Below are 22,535 nucleotides of genomic sequence, written 5' to 3'. Positions count from 1 at the left end.
TTTCAATAATTGTACAGTACTGAGAACTATTAATTTGACCACTTAATTTAACAATTTCTTACCTAAGATGTGAGATAATAATCTATTAATTATGGATAAAATTTATAAAATAATATTAATTCAATGTTGGTTTTCTTCTACAGGAGCAATTTGCCAGATCTCATCACGTATGATTTACTACATTGGACCAAGTCCACGGAAAAGGATATAGCAGGGTGATCAAAATTCTTACCAAAGCCACATCTCACATGCACGTAGCCAAAAATGCCCCATCAAGGTTTGATTAAAATCATTTGATTTCAGAGAAACAACCAAATCACCGTAACTCGTAACTAAACAACCAAATCACCATAACTCGTAACTTTCCAACAAGCTGCAAGATTATGCTCAAGAGTAATGTTGGTGCCACATAAAATGACATAACTTATGCCATTTTAATTATTTTAATTAAAATAATTAAAACGATTTGATTTCTATTTATTTAAAATTTATGTGGTTAATACCTTCTGATATTTCTCTTACGAAAATATATTTAGGGTTCAAATCTCATTCTCTCGTTGTAATTAAGTATAAAATTATAAATAAATCTATATACTAACGTTAATATTGTACGAGATTAAGATTTAATTAGAAAATTCTTAATTGATCAAAGAAAATTTTCAATGTTGCAATAAGCAGTAAAAAGAAAAAGAAAAAAAAAGCTCTAATACCAAGTAAAAGTAGAAAGTAGTGTAGAGAGATAAATTTAGTGGAAATAAGAGAAAGATTGTCAAAAAAAAAAAAAAAAAAAAAAATTGAGTTACAAGAAATTTTACTATGTTCAAGCGAATAAAACTACGTAACTCTCGCATGTAAAAAAAAAAAAAAAAAAAAAAAAAAAAAAAAAACTACACAAACCCCACGTTTTCCTTTTATTTTTCTTCTCCATTTTCCTATTCTTTTTGTGTTTGTGACTAGTGGGGGAGATGTTTTTAAAATGTGCAACATTCCAATATCGTGCTACAAAAATAAAAAGAAAAAAAAAATCATTATTCGCAATTCTATTAACTTAACCATCTTGTCAAACGTGTATCTTACTCACCAAATCTAATGAATATTTCTTGGATTGACATGTTCTTTAGCATGTGAGTATATGACCCAGATTGGATGTAATATATGTGGCAATTTTCGAGGTATTCCACTTGAAATGGACTAGGAACGTTCGTACGTTATCTAAATTCTTTTTCTTTTCACTTTTCTCTGTTGACAAGTCTACAACTTTTTGGTATAAATAATTATCTTCATCTACAAATTGCTCCATTCTGCTTCCAAAATATTCTTGAGCTTGTTCTCCCTTCATCTTCTAATATCACAATCTCACAACCAAAAAGGGGGGAAAAAATGGTCTTCTCTAGTTCGTTCAAATTGCTGGCCATGGCTCTTGTTTTAGCAGTCATGTTGCTCATGTCCTCTAAGATAGTTGAAGCAACACCAAATTTCAAACTCGGTTTGTAGAAAGACTACTTTGATTGTTTTAATTTCTGTTTTGTTAAAATTTTTCTTCTTCTAGCATCTAAGATTGTTCTCTTTGATTCCTTTTTCTTTTCTCTCTAGCTAGTGAATCTTCAACCACCACCCCCCTCCCCCTCTCCCACACCCCAGGTTGGTCTAGCGATTTCTAAGGGCCCATAAGATCTTTGAGGTCCCGGATTCAAAACTCCTAACTAGCATCCATAATACTTCTTCTAAATCTAAATCTAAGGGGTTGATCTAATGAGTGCTAATGGCCCGTAAGATTTATGAGGTCCAGGAATTAATCGAAACTCAGCATCTTTGGGTCCACGCAAGGGATTTCCATCTGTAATATATAATTGTTTGTGTGTGAAATGAGAGACTAATGCCTGAAAAGCTCTGAATACCTATATTAGAAATTAAAAAAATATTTAAAAAATTGTTGAATTTGATTGTGTGTGGTTTCAATGTTACAGGGCGAAGGGCTCTGGATGGAGTACCATATTGGGGTCGCTACATAGAGCCGCCCGAAATTCCAAGAAGTGGAGGCTACCACACTCGCTCACCATAATTGCCAAGGTGGATGCAAAGCAGATCTGGAGAGGAACATGGAGTCTGAAGATGCCATATGCTACTGCCAGATTATTAATATCTACTATTTGAAGACATGTTTTAGACGTTTCTTTTATGCATGCACGTAGTGCCATGTTTGATGGCTAAATAAGATATGTTTTAGGTTCAATTATTCTGGTCTTATAGTACATGTAGTATGCTTAAATAAAATATTAGAAAGATATTAAATGCAATACTATGTTTAGAGTTTGGCATTGTAATGACTTGAGTTGAGTATAATCAAGTGAACAAATAGGATTCACTATTGGAATAAATGATGAGTAAATGTCTTCCAAAGAACTTTCAATTTTCTCCTATATATTGATTTTCTTGTACCTGTAAGCAGTAACACTAAATTCTTTAGTGCAAATTATACCCCAAAAGTTTGGAAATTTCTGAATTTTGTATCATGAAGTTTCAAAATTTTGATTTTATTGCTGGAAGTTATATTTTATTTGTATTAGTAACCCCACTGTTCATATTTTCCATTAAGTACTACATAAGCTTGTTACACTTGCTTAGTTTATCTAATAAAATGATGTTACGTCATTTTTGTACCCTAACAATTTTTTCTAAAAAAATAGTAACAATAAACTTAGAAAAAAAAATCTGAAAAATCATTTTATTGAATATAACAAACTAAACATGTGTGACAAGCTTATACAACATTTAACAGAATATATGGACAAAAGAGCTGTTGATGCACACAAAATATAACTTTAGGAGGTAAAATCTAAATTCTAAAATTTTAGGGTATAAAGTCCAAAGAGACAAAGACTCCCAAATTTTAAGGGTGTAATTTGTACTTTAGCCTTATTTCTTTGAGATTGAAACCTTATTTATGTTTGTGTACATCTCTAAATATAAATATTAAGGGTAAATTACTATTTTGAACTTAACATTTACACTATGCGTCAATTTGGTCCCTAATGTTTCAAATGCATTAGTTCAGTCCTTAACTTTTTGGTATTGTGTCACAGTAGTAATTGCCATAAGTGCTGAATGAAATTAAAAAATTCTGATGTATCTACCAATCACAATAAAAAATTATTTTTATGCCACTTAGATGCCAAATGGATTGCCAGGTGGCGTTAAAAAAAAAAAAAACAGACAAAACAAAAGAAAAACACAACCTAGATAACAAAATCAAATGGAAATTAAAAGAACAGGGAATTAAAAATACAAAATTGAAACAAAGAAACAAAAAAACAAAAGAAACAAAAAAAAAAAAAAAAAAAAAAAATCGAACAGGTAAACAAGCAAAAATTTACCTATTAAAAAAAAAAAATGGGATTGACGTTGCGATGGCCTCCATATCGATACTGAATACCACTGCCGCAACTCCATTGCAAACCCAAATCTCCATAGCCTGGAATTTTTAACAAAATTAATTTGGGAGAGGGTCTAATTTGAGACATGATAAAGATAAAATGGTTTTTGCCCATGGAATGCCCATTAAAAAAGCCTAGGGTAGTCAATTAGGCCTAGCCTACTATCCCAGCCCAATACCCAGTTCATCTCACTAAAATACAAAACTCTTGTGACCCTGGCCTATATGATTTTAATGATCTGATACCAATTGAAAAATATGTTTTAGAACACATCTATTTTTTGAGATAAAAGATAGAGATTGTATTTGTGGGGCCGAAGAAATTGTGGCCCCTGGCCCAGGTCCAGTTTATCTTAGGGACCACGGCCCAGGCCGAGGAGAGCCGTTGCCGAGGACGACCTCCTGCTCGGCACTTCACTAAATGCCCAAAGAAAGGAATGAACTGAGTGTAGGGGCAGGGTAAGGGAAAAAACCGCCAACACAGTAACACGAAGTTCAACGTCTGACAAGCCCATACTCAAACCCTTGCCCATGCGCTTTTCTAGCAACTCCCAACCACTCTAGGTATGGGTCGACTGGACAGGACTGTTCCAAAAAAAAAGTAAAATTAACACGTGGACGCAAAAAGGGGATTGGAACACCAGTATAAAAGGGGAGAGAACTCTGACGAAGGAAGGGGGAAAAAAACCAAGCCCACCCATGTAGTATTTCCCGTAGGAACGAGGACTAAACCACTCGCCTGTGCCTCAGGTCACACCTTTCAAGCACACTCTCTACAAATGATATTGTGGGGGGCCTCTTTGCTTACGAGTCCAATTTTATCTTGGAATTATTACAAATTGGGACCCTACAGTATTGAATAAGACCAAAACCAACGTATACAAGTAAGTAAAAACCCTGAAACATCCAGGGGAAAAAACGAAGACAAAAAACCAGCAAACAATTAAAAAGGAAAAAAAAAAAAACAATTAATTTATGAGTGAGTCCAAACAGATTAGTACAAATAGTTTGTTTCAAGTTTCAGCCATAGTTAAAATTGTTCAAATAGAAAGCAATAAAAAGGCACACTAATTTGGTAATGAAATGGAAAGCTAATGAAAAATCTTTCTAATGGAAAAACCATTCCAATAATGATCTGATCTTATAGAAAATTATTAAAAGAAACAGCCACAACAATTTTAATATAGAACTTTTGCACAACTAGACGCTCTATTATAACTTCACCAAATGCCCGCTAATCTTCCAACCATAGTGGCCTCATAATCTCTGAAATCCTTCTCCGCAAACTTCCTCTACAAACATAATTACATAACTTCAAATGGTCATATCTCATTAATTTCAAATCTAATAAATTGGGTCAAATTTATATTCATTTTTAAGCCTTATGTGCTTACATTTCAATTAAACAAGTTTCAATAAAAAATTTATTGTAATGCAAAAGATATGAACAAAATTACAAAAGATCATCAACCCATCGTCTTTGCAGCTTCTAAATCAAACTTGATATGTTTTGGAACTAAAGTTTGCCAACAAGTTTATTAACCCTAAAATCTTTGTCGCCCTAGAGCCCGGAGACTCTCTCTAGAGTTTTTATACGTGTTATTCTATTCTGTTTCATTCCTTTCTAAACTCCCAAACAAAATGTAAACCCATTCTTTTCCCTCCGGCCCTTTTAATAGTATCCATGTGCCATTTGAAATTTTAAGGTCGTTTTGCTTGTTTTTCCCTCTCCGTCCACACAAGATGACAAGAACAGGGCAGGCAGAGGCACATTCGCCAAATCACTTCTACGGTTCCTAAGCCATTGCGTAAGTCCTAAATTTGTGGGATAAAGTCAAAGAATAAATAGAAAGGTAAAGGGATCTTGTATGCGACCCAAAATATCTTCCAATGGTGTTTCTATAATAGATAAGGTGGTAAGAATGTATACATGTTACATGTACTTATTTATTTATTTATTTTTTTATGAAAGTTGCATGTACTTATTGTTCTTGGTTAACTCATAATTTTTTTATCTTTGATTTTTTTTCCTAGAATCTTGGTTAATTCATAGAGTTGTGAGAGACCGCCGATATTTTAACGCATGTTTGCATGGTACGTGAACAGATCAAACCTATTTGACTATTCAAGTGATCAGAATATTATTCTAAAAAAAAAAAAAAAGGTGACGCGAATATTATGTAGCATTTAGTCTCATATGAGTGTGTGTATATATATATATATATATATATATATTATTTGATCAACTAATATTTAGTTTATATTCTAGAACACGTCATATCACGATTCGATAGTTTAGGAATTTTCTAGATTGCCAACTTTCTCTGGAATAAAATTGTTTTTGATTTATTTTAAAGAATGATGGAATCATGCATATTACTTTTGATAAATAGAAGATTTGGAACTAAAGGTATTTTGATTTATAGTTTAGGTGATAACCTTTTTTCTATTGTTACATACATCTACTGAAAAACATGGAATAAGGCTGAGGCAATCGACGTACTATGCTTGAAATTTGTTGATGAGTCTGCTTTATTTTTAAAATATTAATAGGATTTATTGTAATTAATACAGTTATTTCAAAAAAGCTATTATTTTCTCTATTTTTGAGGTATGAGAATGGGTCACTATTTAACACCTTTTTTGGGTCATAATAGCTTTCTCTATTTTTCTCTATTCCATGATTTTCCTCCCTAGTTTAAAGATTCTTATATGAACATTTTACTGGAAAAAAAAAATTCCCATAGTGAGACATTTGAAAATACTTGCAAAACCCATTTATGAACTGTAGGACTGCCTTGGGGATTCGACCCTACCTTGAATCTTTAGGCATGTATGTAATACAATATAGTATGTTCTTGAGCAGTAAAAATATTCACAGTTCCATCTGAAATTACCTTTAACTTTTTTTTTTTTTTTTCGAGAAACAATAATACTTAATAGAACATACACGAAAGTGTATATATATATATATACACACACTAGTGTTTTAAATTGGTTTATAAGACATTACATAACCAAAGTACCACTATAAAAGGACTAACTCTTACAGTAGTAGACTAGATTTATAAACAAGGAACACTAGACACACATAACAAATGTGGGATAAACATCCCTTTTTTTTTTTTTTTTTTGAGAAACAATAATACTTATTAGAACACTGATGTTGTGGAAGCCTAAAGAAAGCACACACGACATTCTCTTGATGGAACATAAATTAAATTGTTAGTTCCTAGTAGTAAACCTCGAATCCACGAGGGGTTTCCCTGAATTCACAAGGAGAAGAAAATTGGAATCCACCAGAGAAATAATTTGACAAAAGTCTGTGTTTATTGATAATAGTCCGAAAATCGAATTGCCTTTAGAAGCTACAATGCGACTAAATAGTAAAAACAAAACCTAGGCAACTAGAAACCCTAAGGCAGCTATGAAAGCATATAAAACTCTAATTTGACTAAACAACATTAAAAACACCTAAAAAGAAGGAAATAAATAACCTTGATAGGCCACAAACTGAATGACCCCTTGTGATAGAAATTAATTAATTAATTAGCTAAGTTATTAATTAATCAATTTATCATGCAAAAATGTAGTAGCACAAACAAATCACCAATAAACTAATTATGCAGCGGAAAATAAATAACATGGTGATTTGTTTACGAATGGGGAAAACCTAACGGCAAAAACCCCACCGGGTGATTTTCAGGTCACCACTCCCGAAACTCCACTATTATCACAACAAGCGGTTACAAGTAAGGAATCTCAAGTACTTTACCAACCTACAGTTGAACCCTTACCCCAATACCCAATTGGACTTGTTCTGTAGTGACAGTTCCCCTTTCGACGCACGACTCCTAAGTACGTGACTAACCAATTGCGCGGATCCCAATACGCGACTTACTCCTTTGCACGAATCCCAATATGTGACTAACTCCATAGCAACCTTTTGATTGTTGTAGTTGATTTGCAGCAGCTTCACATAAAAACACCAATAAGATCTTCAATGTTGGTGCAAGAGACTTTGCTTAGTTACAGAACCCAAAGGCGTACAAGAAACACAACAAGAACTCTTTCTTTTGTAAGAGGAGGCTAGGGTTTCAAAAAAAAAAACCTTATGAAGCTCTCTAGGGTTAGATTTTTCTGTTTCCCACCTCCTTTAAATAGGAGCTTAATGGGCTATCCTATTCCAAATAGGTTTACACAAACCTTGGGTTTTCCTAGTCCAATAAGGATTATACAAACCGATAAACAAATAGCCTTTTAGAATAAAAACATTACTGGCTATTATCTGAAAACCTGTAAGCTCGATCGATCGAGACATCTGTCGAGGAGGTATCGAGGCTTGCAGATTTGCACTTTTCTTGAGCAGTTGTTGAGTAGTCTTCATGTCTTCAATTTAACCACTTGTAATGATCATCTTGAACCTACTTAGATTTACCCAAATACAAATAAAGTGCGTTTTGTCAAAGGATATGCTAATTACATAAAATATGTCCCCAATAATCTCCCCCTTTGGCAATCTGTAACAAAACCACAAGAATACATTGAATGTCCTAGAATACATTCTACTCAAGATTACAGAATAAATAAGCCTAGTTTAAAAGATCTAAACCTTGGAAGTTGCTGCAAGAAGAAGGTTTAGAATCTTGACTTGGCTTTAACTTCTCTTTCCTGAAAGGTACTAAACAAAACACATCAAGGTACCATGTGGAAAATAATGACAAGTTAAATAAATAAGAAACATGTGTATAAAGAGTGAAACACATACATCATCATCTAATATAAAAACAACACATGATGTATGTAAATGGTTACACAACCAAAAGATACACAACACAAAAAATATATCAATATCAATGTGTATCAAACTAACTCTCCCCCTAAGTTAGTTATAACAAAAACATTCTTCCCTTTAACATGAAGTTCTCCCCCCCCCCCCCCCTAAATCTGTTACTCCACTTGAGGAATGACATTCAATTCTCAAATTTCTTCCCCTTTTTGACATGATTGTTTAAGGGCATAAAAAGCCAAAAGACATGACGGAGACAAACAGAAAACTGACATAAAGGGAACAAGGAGAACAAGGAACCATAGACCTACAAGAAAGAGAAAAACAAGATGCAATGGACACAAAGATAATAAAAAATATCCAAAACATTTGAAAAAATAATGCATGCAAGAGGATCTCAATCGATCGAGAGGTGGCGAGACAGGTGTTGAGCATAATAGACGTCGACAGATGCAGCTGTCAAGGGACAAATCAACAAAAGGCTAAAAAGATCTCGATCGATCCACCAAGTGTCGAGAAGCTATCGAGGAGACAGGAGCTTTCTCAATCGATCCACTAGGTGTCGAGAAGCTGTTGGGATTGCAATAAGAAAAAGCTGAAGAAGCTTGACAAACAGCAAGGTATCGAGGAGGTGTCGAGATAGTTTTTAAAAGTGGATTTTCGAGATGTGAAAAACATAGACATGAATGCAATCCAACATGCAACTCAACCAATGATCCAATCAACATATTAAGCTCTCAAAATCATCTCTCAATAACAATTTTAAGCGCATGGATCTTCAAAAAGAAATACACACACAACAAGTCTAACCAATTTTATATTTCAAAAATAAGTCAAGACTATTTAGTGAGTATACATTAATGCATGTAAAACCTTGTGATAGCCAAATCACATTGTACCTGCACATGTATCAAGAATAGTAAAGAATATTGCGTGTTGTGTGTGAAAAACATCGCAAGATTGCATAAGTGTATACATGTTATGATGATTTTGGATATGAGAAAATCACTTTAACTCACACACAATTATAACTGCTTGATGGGGACTATCACCTTCAAGGTACATCCTATAACTCCCACATCTCCTAAAATACACGCTTGCAATCATTTTTAAAGAATTTTTTTTTATCTTTTTGCTTTTGATTTTTCTTTGCATATTTTTCTTTTAAGCATATCATGCATGGGTATATTGGAGAGAGAAAAGAAATACCCAATAATATTTGATATTTCAATTTTGCTATACCTAAGCACACAAATGTCATTGACACTGCACTTTTGCTATGCCGAAGCATACGGGTGTCATATTATGATTGGGGGGTAACAGTGGTGAGATGGTTATTAATGCCTTTTCTCTTAGGATTTTTTAGTCCTTCCCGTCAAAAAGAGTGATACGAGTGTTAAGTACAAAAGACAACTTACTCTTACTCATCACAAACAAGAGCTACAAAGCTCACTTGCTTTGTTGTGCATAGAGATACTTATCTAAGCTACAAATGATACAAAGTTTAGAAGACTTTGTTTTAATGGCCATCCAGGGTACACAAGTACCAATGTACACAAAACACACACTGTTTTTGTATTTTTCTGATTTTTCAATTTTTTTTTTTAATTTTTATATGAAAAACAAAACAAAAAAAAAAAAAAAAAAAAAAAAAAAAAAAAAAAACCAAACAAAACAAAACATGTTAAACAAACAACATAAAACCATGAAAGAAAAATATATATGCATGAAGGCATGATAGAAGGGTGTAGATGCATGAAAGCATGATTCCAAAAGCAGATAAGAAATCAAGTAAAGAAAGTCCTACTTTAGATAGAAAGAATTAAAGGACAAACAAAAAAGCCAATTAAGTCTTAGGATCCTTTATCACCCACACAGCACGAGTCTTTGGCCGTGAAGATGAAAAGGCACGTGTCCTAGTATGACTACTATAGGACATAGAGGAATTAGAATTCCCCTGAAATTGAGTTAAAGAGTTCAAAGCTTTTAATAACTCACCAAGAATAGGTACAGAGCCTTTAGACAAAGGATGAGACCTATTTGACACACGCTTATGAGGAAACAACTTGAAACAATTAGGACGAGTGTGATCGGAAGCACCACAATGGTGACAAACATGAGTAGTTTTCGAACTACTATGCTTCCTAGAAGGAGGTCTAACCTTAGAGGTTGACAAATTAGGACAATTTGGCCTAATATGACCAACAATATGACAATGATGACAAGTGGGGACAAATTCAAAATTTTCATTCGTCCTAGGAGGAGTTTTAGACATAGGTTTAGAAATTTCAGCGTTAACATCAGAACTTTTACCTTTGTCTATCCTAGCAATATTAGCCTTCAACTCTTCATTATTCCTTTTAAATGGAGGAATATAAAAATCATTTTCTTTTGAGTTAGGCTCAACAACAAGTTTGGCACTAGTTAATTTTTCAACTTCAGTTTTAGATTCAACTAGTTGCTCTTCCAAACTTTTAATTTTGTCCACCTGAGATAAAATTTGATTTTTAAAATTCTCATTCAAATTTTTGGCTTCATCCAATTTTGCAATCAAATCATCTTTTTCAAGCTTGACCTTTTTAAATTTAGCTTTTAATATTGCAGAATATTCAAGAGATTTCATACAAAAATTATAAAGCTTGCAATAGGCATCTTGAATATCATCATCATCATTCAACATAAGATCATGCAAATCAAAATAATCAAGAGTTTCCATGACAACAAGGGTCAATGGATCACATAACAAAGATTAACCCTAATTAGAGTGTGCTTGCTCTGATACCACTTGATAGGCCACAAACTGAATGACCCCTTGTGATAGAAATTAATTAATTAATTAGCCAAGTTATTAATTAATCAATTTATCATGCAAAAATGTGGTAGGACAAACAAAACACCAATAAACTAATTATGTAGCGAAAAATAAATAACACGATGATTTGTTTACAAGGAAAAAACCTAACGGCAAAAACCCCATCGGGTGATTTTCAGGTCACCACTCCTGAAACTCCACTATTATCACAACAAACGGTTACAAGTAAAGGAATCCCAAGTACCTTACCAACCTACAGTTGAACCCTTACCCGAATACCCAATTGGACTTGTTCTGTAGTGATAGTTCCCCTTTCGATGCATAACTCCCAAGTATGTGACTAACCAATTGTGCGGATCCCAGTACGCGACTTACTCCTTTGCACGAATCCCAGTACGTGACTAACTCCATAGCAATCCTTTGATTGTTGTATTTGATTTGCAGCAACTTCACATAGAAACAGCAATAAGATCTTCAATGTTGGTGCAAAAGACTTTGCTTGGTTACAAAACCCAAAGGCGTACAAGAAACGCAGCAAGAACTCTTTCTTTTGTAGGAGGAGGCTAAGGTTTCAAAAAGAAAACCTTATGAAGCTCTCTAGGGTTAGGTTTTTCTTTTTCCTACCTCCTTTAAATAGGAGCTTAATGGGCTCTCTTATTCCAAATAGGTTTACACAAACCTTGGGTTTTCCTAGTCTAATAAGGATTATACAAACCCATAAACAAATAGCCTTTTAGAATAAAAACATTGCTGGCTATAATCTGAAACCCGTAAGCTCGATCGATCGAGACATCTGTCTAGATTTAATGAATCTCGACAGATCGAGCTTCTATCGAGGAGGTATCGAGGCTTGCAGATTTGCACTTTTCTTGAACAGTTCTTGAGTAGTCTTCATGTCTTCAATTTAACCACTTGTAATAATCATCTTGAACCTACTTAGATTTACCCAAATACAAATAAAGTGCGTTTTGTCAAATGATATGTCAATTACATAAAAATATGTCCCTAACAAAACCTAAACCTAAAATAACAAAAATTACATAAAAATACTAAAATTAAATATTTACAAATATTAGAGAAATTGTGTCCTACATCAGACCCTTCTACTTGAAACAAACTCATTCTCAAGTTCATCTTTGAAATTTGAAATCTTCCACACCAAATAAACAAATACTTCAAATGCTTTAATAACTTAAACCGGTTTTGAAACTTGAATCCTTCATAAATTGTAGCATAAAATTTCTTCTTATCTACCTTCAATTTATTTGCAACATCAATCAACAAAGGGTTGATAATAAAATTAAAATTTTCTACTTCAAGAAAATCAGCATATTGTGTAGTCATCTTCAACAAATCAACTGAGACCTGAGGATTGTGAGTTGTGGACTCATCCTCATATTTGACCTCAATTGAATCTTCCACAATGTTCTCAATAATTACCATCTCTTCATTCTTGTCATTGTCCACAATCAACTCAACCTTCGTTTCTTTGACCTCTTCATCAAATTTTTGACAAGTGGTATTTTCAATCTTCAATTCAATAACTTGTTGCAAGTCTTGATCTTTTTTAACCACTTCAAATTTTTCTTTAGTAATAGGCTGCTTCTTCTCAACCCTCAAACCCTTTCCTTTATTTGACATATGGACTTGGCTATGATAATTTTGGTTTTGACCTTTCTTGTTTTGAACATATTGCTTTCCATATGAATATACATATTTATAATCAACGCTTGTATAATCTGGTATATCATAATAGTCATTAGGAAACCATAATTCAACTAATACTTTTTTCATTCTTTGCCAAGAGCAGATTGGATGCTTACCTCGCTGCTTTCTAGTGATCTGAATCTCTTCCCACCATTCCTCTTCTTCATCGTCCAGTTTATTAGATGCAAGCCATACTTTTCTTTCATCACAAATCTTCCAAAAATTAATATACTCTTTCAAATAAAGAAGCCAGTCGATAAAATCCATCTTACACATATCTCCATCAAAGAATGGAATTTTCTTGTAGTTAGGAGTGCGTCTTTGAATATATTGGTCATTGTCTTTGTGAGATGATTTCCTAGCAAGAAGAGTACCAATCTTTTGCATGATTTCACCTATAATTTGTTGACTCTTTTCACAAAATTGGTAATTCTCATCATGAAAATTAAGGAACTCAGCCCTAATGAAGACTGTGCTGTCAACGTCGTTGCTGCCGTTGTTGTTGTGGTGGTCACCGTCTCGCCAGAAAGCCATTGGACCAGGGTAAGTCAAGGCTCTGATACTACGGAAGTCTAAAGTAAACACACACAATGCTTTCTTGATAGAACAGAAACTAAACTGTTAGTTCCTGGTAGTAAACCTCAAATCCATGAGAGGTTTCCCTAAATCCACAAGGAGAAGAAAACTGGAATCCACCAGAGAAATAATTTGACAAAAGTCTGTGTTTATTGATAATAGTCTGAAAACTGAATTACCTTTGGAAGTTACAATGCATTTAAATAGTAAAAACAAAACCTTGGACAACTAGAAACCCTAAGGCGGCTACGAAGGCATATAAAACCCTAATTTGACTAAACAATATTAAAAACACCTAAAAAGAAGGAAATAAATAACCTAAACCTAAAATAACAAAAATTACATAAAAATACTAAAATTAAATATTTTAAAAAATTAGAGAAATCGTGCCCTACATCAAACACACACGAAAGTATATAAACTAGTGTTTTAAACCGGTTTATAAGACATTACATAACTAGAGTACCACTACAGAAGGACCTAACTCTTGTAGTAGTAGACTGGGTTTATAAACAAGGAACACTAGATACACATAACCTTCTATGGCAAAAAGTGTAACACTTTGGGTTGTGCTAGTGTGTAGCCACAATATGAAATAAATTCAATCAGATTGAATAAGGAATAGGGAAGATATTGATTGATTTCTTACAAAAACCACTAAAATTTTTTTCTAGAGCATGTGAAGGGGCAATGTTAAAAGGCAAATGAATAAGAGATGGCTCAATATGAACCAAGGGGATGTTGCATTCATTAAAGGTGTGGTCTAAGGTTTTATCTTATTTTAGCACATGTTAACATAAGAAAATTTCTGAACTGCCTCAATTTGGGGTTTGATAAAGAAAATGCAATTTGACATATGATCCTATTAATTGGCCATCAAACTTAAATAGCTTGAGCAATGAACTTAAACTCCGCACAAAAGTGTTAAGGCAATGCTTCAAGATCCAATAAAACTCCTTTTAATCTCTTGCAACTTGGATAAGGCTTCTCTCATAGTAAAACGTTCTTTTGATGAATGAGCAGCACAAGATAATCCAACTCCCACCATTGCAGCCACACACTCATCACTTCTTAAAGTAATGTTGTTGTTGTTGTTGCTGGCGCTGCTGCTGCTGCTGCTGCTGCTATCTCCACCAATAGAACAACTAGTACTGCTACGTCGTGTTACAGATTCATAATCCTTGAAAAGCCCTGGATCAGCAATATCCAAGATTTTACTCTCGTGCACTTCAGCGATGAACTTGTTTAGGCTTAAACCTTCCTGGAACATCTTATCTGTGGGCTTCTTGGCAATGATCATCTCAAGCAGCAGTATTCCAAAGCTATAGACATCCCCACTGGTTGAAGCCTTTCCGCCCAAGCCATACTCTACAAAAGAATTCAGGATATTAGGATCAAGAATTCCCAACCAGAAATTATTAAAAGCTTAAAGAACTATGCAGGAAACATAGTGTTAAATATTCCTATTTCTTCCATTCAAATATGTTCTTTGGGTTAAATGTAGCAAGAGAAGTAGAGTGGAAACATGTTCGGAACTTGAAATTAGTTGGGCTGGTACTATGACAAATTACCATTTGTCCTAAAAGCTTAATCCATTAGGAAATGGTGAATTTAATCATAAGTTCCATTCAAGTTTCATACTATAAGATTTACATACCTGGAGCAATGTAACCAATTGAGCCTTTTAGACCAATTGTGCTGCTTTCATTCTGTGATGAACTATGGGCGAGAAACCTTGCTAACCCAAAATCTCCAACATGAGCAGTCATATCTTCGTCCAAAAGCACATTTCCGGGTTTCAAATCACAATGGACTACTGGTGGATCACAATCATGATGTAGGTAATCTAAGGCAGTAGCTACATCAATGGAAATATTCAGTCTCTGGGTTAATGTCAGAGTTGATCCACGTTCAACATCCTCTGGATACAACCACTTATCCAAGTTACCGTTAGACATGAATTTCATAGCCAAAGCCTTGAATGCAGCTCCTGTGTGATCAATGCTAGAGCAAGAAGTGATCACCTTAACAAGGTTCCGATGGCGGATGTTTCTTAGAGTTTCACATTCTGCATCAAAACTCTTGGAAGCTTTACTTTGTGTCAAGTCTAGAACCTTCACTGCAACTGTGGTCTGGGTTCCATTCTCACCAGTACTGAAAACAGCTCTATAAACAGACCCAAACGCTCCCTTTCCTAACAAATTTTCTGTGGCAAAACCATTTGTACCAAGCTGGATTTCTGAGTAAGATAGCCTTGGGGGTAAACCCTTGACTACAGATGAAGAAGTTCCATTGTTTCTTATCTTGCTCTTCTTTTTGGTGATTAATGCCCACACTAAACACAATGCACAGACAAGCACAATGATAGCAGAAATTGGAATAGTGACTTTGAGTACTAAATCAGAATTTGACTTCTTTTTTGTGACACAAGTATTGACTCTTAGCTTTTCGGCAGCATCATGGTCAAATGCACAGAGCCTGGAGTTTCCCTGGAGAGAATCCCATCTGATTTTTGCAAAGACACCATTTTTCGGTACATCTCCTTCAAAGCTGTTGAAAGACAAATTTAACGTCTCCAAAACAAGAAGGTTCTGCAACTCTTTGGGTATTAGGCCTGAGAGATTGTTGGAAGAAAGATCCAAGCTCTCCAGTGCCGCTAGATATTCCAGCGACTTCGGTAATGAGCCAGTTATCTTATTTCTTGCAATGTTGAGCCTGCGCAAACTTGAGTATCTCTCAGTTATTGCAGGAATATATCCAGATAGCTGGTTTCCAGAAATGTCCATGATTTCACGCTGTCTCAAATGGCCAAATTCGTAGGGCAGAGAACCGCTTAAAGAGTTATTCGCCAGTATCAAAAATTTTAGCTGGGGAAGCTCGAAAATTTGCTTTGGAATGCTTCCATTGACCGCTGTCCCAGCTAGAACAAGTTTCTCTAACAGCTGGCATGTAGCTATACTCATGGGAATTCTACCAGATAACTGGTTATTTCCCATATAGAGCTCATATAGTTGTGTGAGATTGCTAAAGATGTCAGGAATTTCTCCGGAGAAGAGGTTTTCATGTACCTGAAGTATTTGTAGTTTCTGAAGCTTTCCAATGGACTTTGGTATTTGGCCTCTGAAAGAATTTTGTTGAATTGATAAGGCTGCAAGGTTTTGGTACCTCTCAAATCCTTGAGGGAAGCTACCGGTCAACAAATTATCATCAATACAAAATTGTTGGAGATTGAATGAGAGATTTGCAACTGAACTGGGAAGCTCACCAGCTAATTGGTTGGAATTGAGAAAGATGTACTCTAACTTGGTACATTTTGTAAGGGAATCAAATACTTGAAAATTCTGCTCTGTTGTAGAAGATAATTTGTTTCGGCCAAGAATTAATTTGGCAAGATTTTTCAAGTTACCAAGTAAAGGAATAGGCCCAGTGAAATTATTTGAAGGGAGATCAAGGAATTCAATATGTGAAGCATTGGATAAAGAACTTGGTATTGGCCCTTCCAAACTATTGCGCCCCAGGTGGAGTTCCCTTATGTTGGGAAGGGTAAGACCTATATTGGATGGCAGCTTTCCAACAAGCCTGTTTTGTGTGAGAGATAAGTACTCCAAGGAGGATATGTTGAAAATCGAAAAGGGTATCTCACCACTTAATTGATTCTCCGAGAGTTGAAGCATGACAAGATTTTGGAGACGACCCAACTCATTTGGAATTTTGCCAGATATGTTGGTTCTTGCTATGCTGAGATTGGTGATAGTGGAGAGATTGCCAAAAGTAGAGGGGATTGCACCGGTAAGATTGTTCATGGACACATCAAGGATTTTCAGTCTGGGAAGTTGGCCTAGTTCACTAGGAAGGAGACCGGTAAGTTTGTTGTTCTCAAAACTCATCTGTTCAAGCATAAGACAATCAGATAGACTAACAGGAATGGTGCCACTGATGTTGTTTGTTGCGAGAATTATACGCTGAAGGCTAGTAAGACGGGCAAACTCAGAAGGAATTTGACCAAAAAAAGAGTTGTTGTAAAGGTTTAGAGTTTTAAGGGAAGTGAGGTTGGAGAGCTGAGGAGGAATATTGCCAAAGAGCCCAAGACTGGTAAGGCTTAGTGATTGGACTCGTGTTCCATTGCTGGTGCAGTTCACACCAAACCAAGTACAATGAGATGAACTTATGTTCCATCCAGAGAGAGCATTCTGAGGATCAGAAACTAAGGATTTGAAAGCTAGAAGGGCTTCTCTGTCAGTGCTGGAGTCAATGCCTCCCACCATTTTCATGCTATAACTTGCAATGATTTGAAAGAGGGAAAGAAGAAGCAATAAGAAACGGAAATGCATCATATTTTAATGTATGAAAGAACAATGTTTTCCCTCTCAGAACATAGGGACTAAAAATGTAGAAAATAATATTTGTGCACAAATGGTAGGCAATGTCTGTTCAACCATTGGTAAGCGCAGTCCCTTTATATATTTTTCATAAAAGGCAGAAGCAAGTAGACACAACTTTGTTATATATGATTATTGATATTTTTCTCCCTAACAAAAATTGAATTTTCAAACTTCAAAAATTGAATTTTCAAACTTCAGCTCACATTTGACTTCGGATTTTGAAAAGAGTTATTAGGACTAGTCATAACTCACGAGTCATGATATATTAGATGGATATCATTTGTTACACATAAGTAAACGGTAAACAACAAACATTGCATTTGGGTCAAGATGGGTGTCTTTGCAACTTCCAAGTTACTGTTGGATATATAAGCCTTCCAATCGAACCGCTGTTCACACTTATCAGCTTACTTTTCTAGGCAGCCATGTTTCGTTGAACATTATTGGTTGGTGAAGCCTGTCTGAGTCTCCAGGGGCGGGCAAGGGGGGACCATGGCCCCCTAACTTTTTGAATTCTCCATTAGAACTAGTAAAAAAAATTATAAATTACATGTAAATTTATTCATTGGCTCCCGAAATTTTAGAATTTACTCTCTCAAAATTTAAAATTATCATCTAAAATTTTTGAATTAGTCCAATAAATGTAAAATATTGTAAAAGTAATGTAAAAATATTATGGACGTAGCACTTTACAAATTAAACTGGTAAACAAAAAACCAAAAAAAAAAAAAAAATTGGTACAAAAAGCCTAACAAAAAAAAAAAAATCTCCATTGGCCCTTTGCTCAGCCCATAGCTCTCCAAATTTTAGCAAAACCCCAAATCTCCTTTTAACATATTCCAAATCCAAAAATAAAAACAAAACAAGTCTGTATCATACCTTTATTTTGTGTGCATCCATGAATGTTATTTCCTAAGCTCCAGGCTCCTGCTCCTGTTCCAATTATTTCCATTAGCAACCATTAGTATCTCTCTCTATTTTCACCATTATGTGCTGTCTTTCTTTTTTATTGCAAGTTATGTTTTGGGGAAAGATAGAGTAAAGCTTCTTTTTTTCTTTTTTTTCGAGGAGGAAAGATATAGTAAAGCTACTAGTTGAATGTGTGGTAAAAAAGAAGTAGTAGCTTTTTATGTGTTGTACAACACTCCAAAAATGTGGCGGAAGGTGAATTGATGTTTGTGTTTTTATTTATAATATATTATTATGTTATATGTAAAAATGGTACAGTTGAGTTTATAACTTAAATTATATATATGTAATAATATAGTGTTGTACATATTGAGTGATGTATTTATATTTTGTATTATTATCTTGCTTCAAATTTTATTTGGTTGGCATTTCTTGATGTGTCCATAACATCTGGAGTTCGAATCTTTTTTCTCCTATCCTAACTATTAAATTATCAACAAAAAAAAAAAAACACTTGAATGACTTGTTTATAATTTATAAATGACTGGTTTTTAAATTTTTATGACATAAATTACTTTTTTGGGGTCTTCTATTAAAAAAAAAAAAAAAACTTTTAAGAATTTTGTTACATTTAGCTTAGCCCTCCTATAAAAAGTTTTCGGCTCTGTCACTATTAGTCTCAAACATGTGTAGACATAATTGGACCTATTACTTCTCCTACTTGAACCGAATTTCTCAAAAGTTAACTGTAATTTTTGAGCAATTTGGTAATTCTAGGATGAATCGTACTCCCCCTCCTAAGGATAAAGTAGACATGCGTTTCATCATTTTAATAAGTCCAATGCAATAAAATCCAAATAAACTATTTTGAAATTGCAAAGGCCTGCTCAAAGACTCGCTCTAATTTACCCTCACTACTTTGGTATAGTTAAGGTGGAATAAACCTCCCTCTAATATTGCAACTATTGAATACTTATTGTTACTATTGGTTGATCCGTGCATATATATATATATATATATATATATGAAAGTTCAAATATGTATATAAACACCCTTGAACGTTTAGACCCCCAATTTACAAATTAACCAATTCAAGCTTTATGTCAAAGAACTAGTGTGCGGAAAATGAACATAAGTTGTAATATAGAATTGGAAAAACAATCTAAGCCAAATTAAAATCACAACCCACAGCAGATAATAAAAGGCAAAGATAAAAGGAAATGAAGATGCAAACACAAAGACAACACGCGATGTGTTATCGAAGAGGAAACCGAAACCCTCGGCGTAAAACCTCTCCGCTGCCCTCCAAGCGGTAAACAATCCACTAGAAAATGTAGTTGGGATACATGGACAGCAATAGACCCTCCAAGCCTAATCTACCCAGTGCACCTAAGCCCTCCAAGCTTCTTGCTCCAACGAGGTTGTGCCGAACCTTTTTCTTTTCTAACTTCCCGGATTCCACTACTAGACCATAGCATCAACTAATGTAGATTGGTTTCTTCCTAACTGCTTCCCAGAAAACCAAACAGCCCTCTCACAGTGATGAATATGGTGAGAACAAGGTTTTAGTAAAATGCCTCTCAAGGATTTGATAATGGAGAGGAAGAGAGTTGAGAAATTTGAAGAGACTCTAATGTATAGATTGTAGGTGAATCAATCTTGTTTTTTCTTTAGGGTTTCTCTCTCAAAATTCTCTCTGAAAGCTCTCTTTCATTTGTGGGTATAAGGGGTATTTATACTGAGGTGAGAGGAGAATGTGAAACGTCAGGTTTTTCAAAACAGGGGTGGCTCGCGGCTTGGCCTCGCGACTTGACTGAGTCGCGAGTTCCAGTCGCGAGATAACCGTATGGTCAGTTGTCATGTTTTGTCCTGTAGTACTCCAGCTAGCATGACTATTCACCTTCTGGCATGCTTGGCACGTGTGCTGCGTCTGGCGGCTTGTAGCCGCAAGCCACCCGCGAGATCAAGCCACGAGTCTCTGTTTTCTTACACACTCTTGAGCAATCAACACTCTATCTCACTCACTACCCTTACAACAAAACCCACATAAATACAGGGTTACTAAATGCTGAAATACAATCAAATTTGGCACAGAATAAAGCCAATAAAATGGTTGATTTAATTCAACCTTACAATATATTTTATGTTTGTAATTATTACTATTTAGATAACTACTACATTTTTATGCGTAAAGATCCTAAAAAATATAATGAGTATTATCATTTTCCATAGATTATAATAATTAGAACTTATGATGATCCATGAAATTCATTGCTTAATAGAAGTTTATATTTATGTTTTATTTTTTTTAATAACTATTTTTCATTTGAAACTTTGTGTTTGAAATAAATTAAATAAGAAAAAAAAAGATTTCAATTGTTCATGATCCCTTTCTTGTTTATCAAGTCTACATTTTTATGTGGATTCCAGTTAGCTTAACTGGTAAAATCTCTGATGGTTGAATAAGAGATTTGAGATTCAATTCTCGCCTACATCAAAAACCAATTAGTGTCTTGGTCTTGTGATAAAGAGTTATTATTAGGAGTAAATGCCATAAGTTGAAATTGTCTCTAAAAAAAATGTTACATTCTTATAATTATTTTTCCAAATAGTTAGTACACTTTTTTTTTTTTTTTTAAATGTAGGCAATATCCCGTAATTATTTATTCACGCTCTCCTATTTGTCTATTATTTTTCCAAATAGTTAGTACACTTCTCTTTTTAAAATGTAGGTAATATCCTGTAATTATATATTCACGCTCTTCTATTTGTCTTTCTATTGTATGGAATGAAACGGTAACAGTAAAAATTGTATATTACAAAAAACACGTAATGAAATTCTACAACTATATGGTATAAATCTAACTGAACAATCAAGAAATCTAAGTAAACCAGTTCTGCAATTATGAATCTATCATTTGTAAAATATAGACAACCAAAAAGTATGAATCTACAATTATGAATCTATCATTGAATAAAAATCAATTCAAATCTAATTTACACCAAAAATCAAATAGTATATTGGCTTGATGATAAAAAGCAATCATCATAGAATGGATTTTATAGATTCAAATCAAATCATGTATATATTTATATGTATGTATAATAATTATGTCAGATTGTGAGTTATATCACCCCACTTCAAAACCAATTGATAACGAGGAAGACACATTCAAGTCTTTAATGGCATTTGACGTCACGCCGTGCAAGCCTATTTTTAGAGCAGTTGTATGGAGCCAAATTGTGCTCCCCCTCCCCTAACAATCTCCCCTTATGATGATGTTTGTGCGACTCAAACCTATAACCTTAGCTCTGATACCACTTATCGGGTTTAAATTAGCCCCAATTAAATTAACCAATAATCCAAGTGTATTACTTAGTCTAATTACATCTAATATTCAATTAAAGCACATACAATGAAAGATAAATTGACATGGCGATATGGTCATGACGAGGAAAACCTCAACTAATAAGGTTGAGGTTACAAGTATAAATAATTTTACCCAATCTTGAATAGCTACCTATTGTAGAACCTACTGATCCCATCTTTGCTCCAACCTAGTTGAATTTTTTATCTTAGTAGACTTCCTTGGTTGCACAAATCTACTAATCGACGTGACTAACTTCATCACAACAACAACTTGATTGCAGTAGTATAACTTTGCTTGGTAGAGAGCCATTGCCATAACAAAAACATTAATAAGATCTTCAATGGTTGGTGCTGGAAACTTTGCTTGGTAGAGAACTGTTGGTTGAAAAAAATCATAGCAATGTGGAGGCTAGGGTTTCTCTCTAAAAACCTTAGGATTCTGGTCTCTACAACCTTATTTAAAATATGATTTAGTGGGCTTTTATATAAGCTCTCTATTAAGGATACAAAAACTCATAATTACAGTCAACTTAAGACATAACATTTGTTGAGGCTCT

At 34.3% G+C, this 22,535-nt stretch overlaps 1 protein-coding gene across 2 annotated transcripts; it reads right to left on the bottom strand.

Annotated features, from left to right (window-relative positions):
• Positions 1–14,032: 14,032 nt before the first annotated feature.
• Positions 14,033–17,741, bottom strand: LOC115979202 (probable LRR receptor-like serine/threonine-protein kinase At3g47570). 2 transcript variants are annotated; one of them, XM_031101185.1, is made up of 3 exons: positions 16,583–16,716; positions 14,975–16,503; positions 14,033–14,685 (listed from the first exon to the last, which is right to left on the bottom strand). In XM_031101185.1, the coding sequence occupies exons 1-3, from the start codon at positions 16,627–16,629 to the stop codon at positions 14,255–14,257; spliced, it is 2,007 nt and encodes a 668-aa protein (XP_030957045.1). In that variant the 5' UTR covers positions 16,630–16,716; the 3' UTR covers positions 14,033–14,254. The 2 variants fall into 2 exon arrangements, with proteins under 2 accessions (XP_030957045.1, XP_030957044.1); XM_031101184.1 differs by having other exon boundaries at positions 14,975–17,741.
• Between the last annotated feature and the right edge of the window lie 4,794 nt (positions 17,742–22,535).

This window comes from Quercus lobata, chromosome 3 (genome assembly GCF_001633185.2).
Source record: "Quercus lobata isolate SW786 chromosome 3, ValleyOak3.0 Primary Assembly, whole genome shotgun sequence".
Lineage (NCBI taxonomy): Eukaryota > Viridiplantae > Streptophyta > Magnoliopsida > Fagales > Fagaceae > Quercus > Quercus lobata.
This window is presented reverse-complemented; position numbering and strand designations above follow the sequence as displayed.

What these genes read in the sequence shown, in the direction of transcription:
- LOC115979202 (XM_031101184.1), bottom strand. Translation starts at nt 17,651, where the DNA reads ATGATGCATTTCCGTTTCTTATTGCTTCTTCTTTCCCTCTTTCAAATC. An exon ending in AATTGGTTACATTGCTCCAG is followed by an intron (nt 14,686 to 14,974) that starts GTATGTAAATCT and finishes ATTCTTTTGTAG; the next exon opens with AGTATGGCTTGGGCGGAAAG.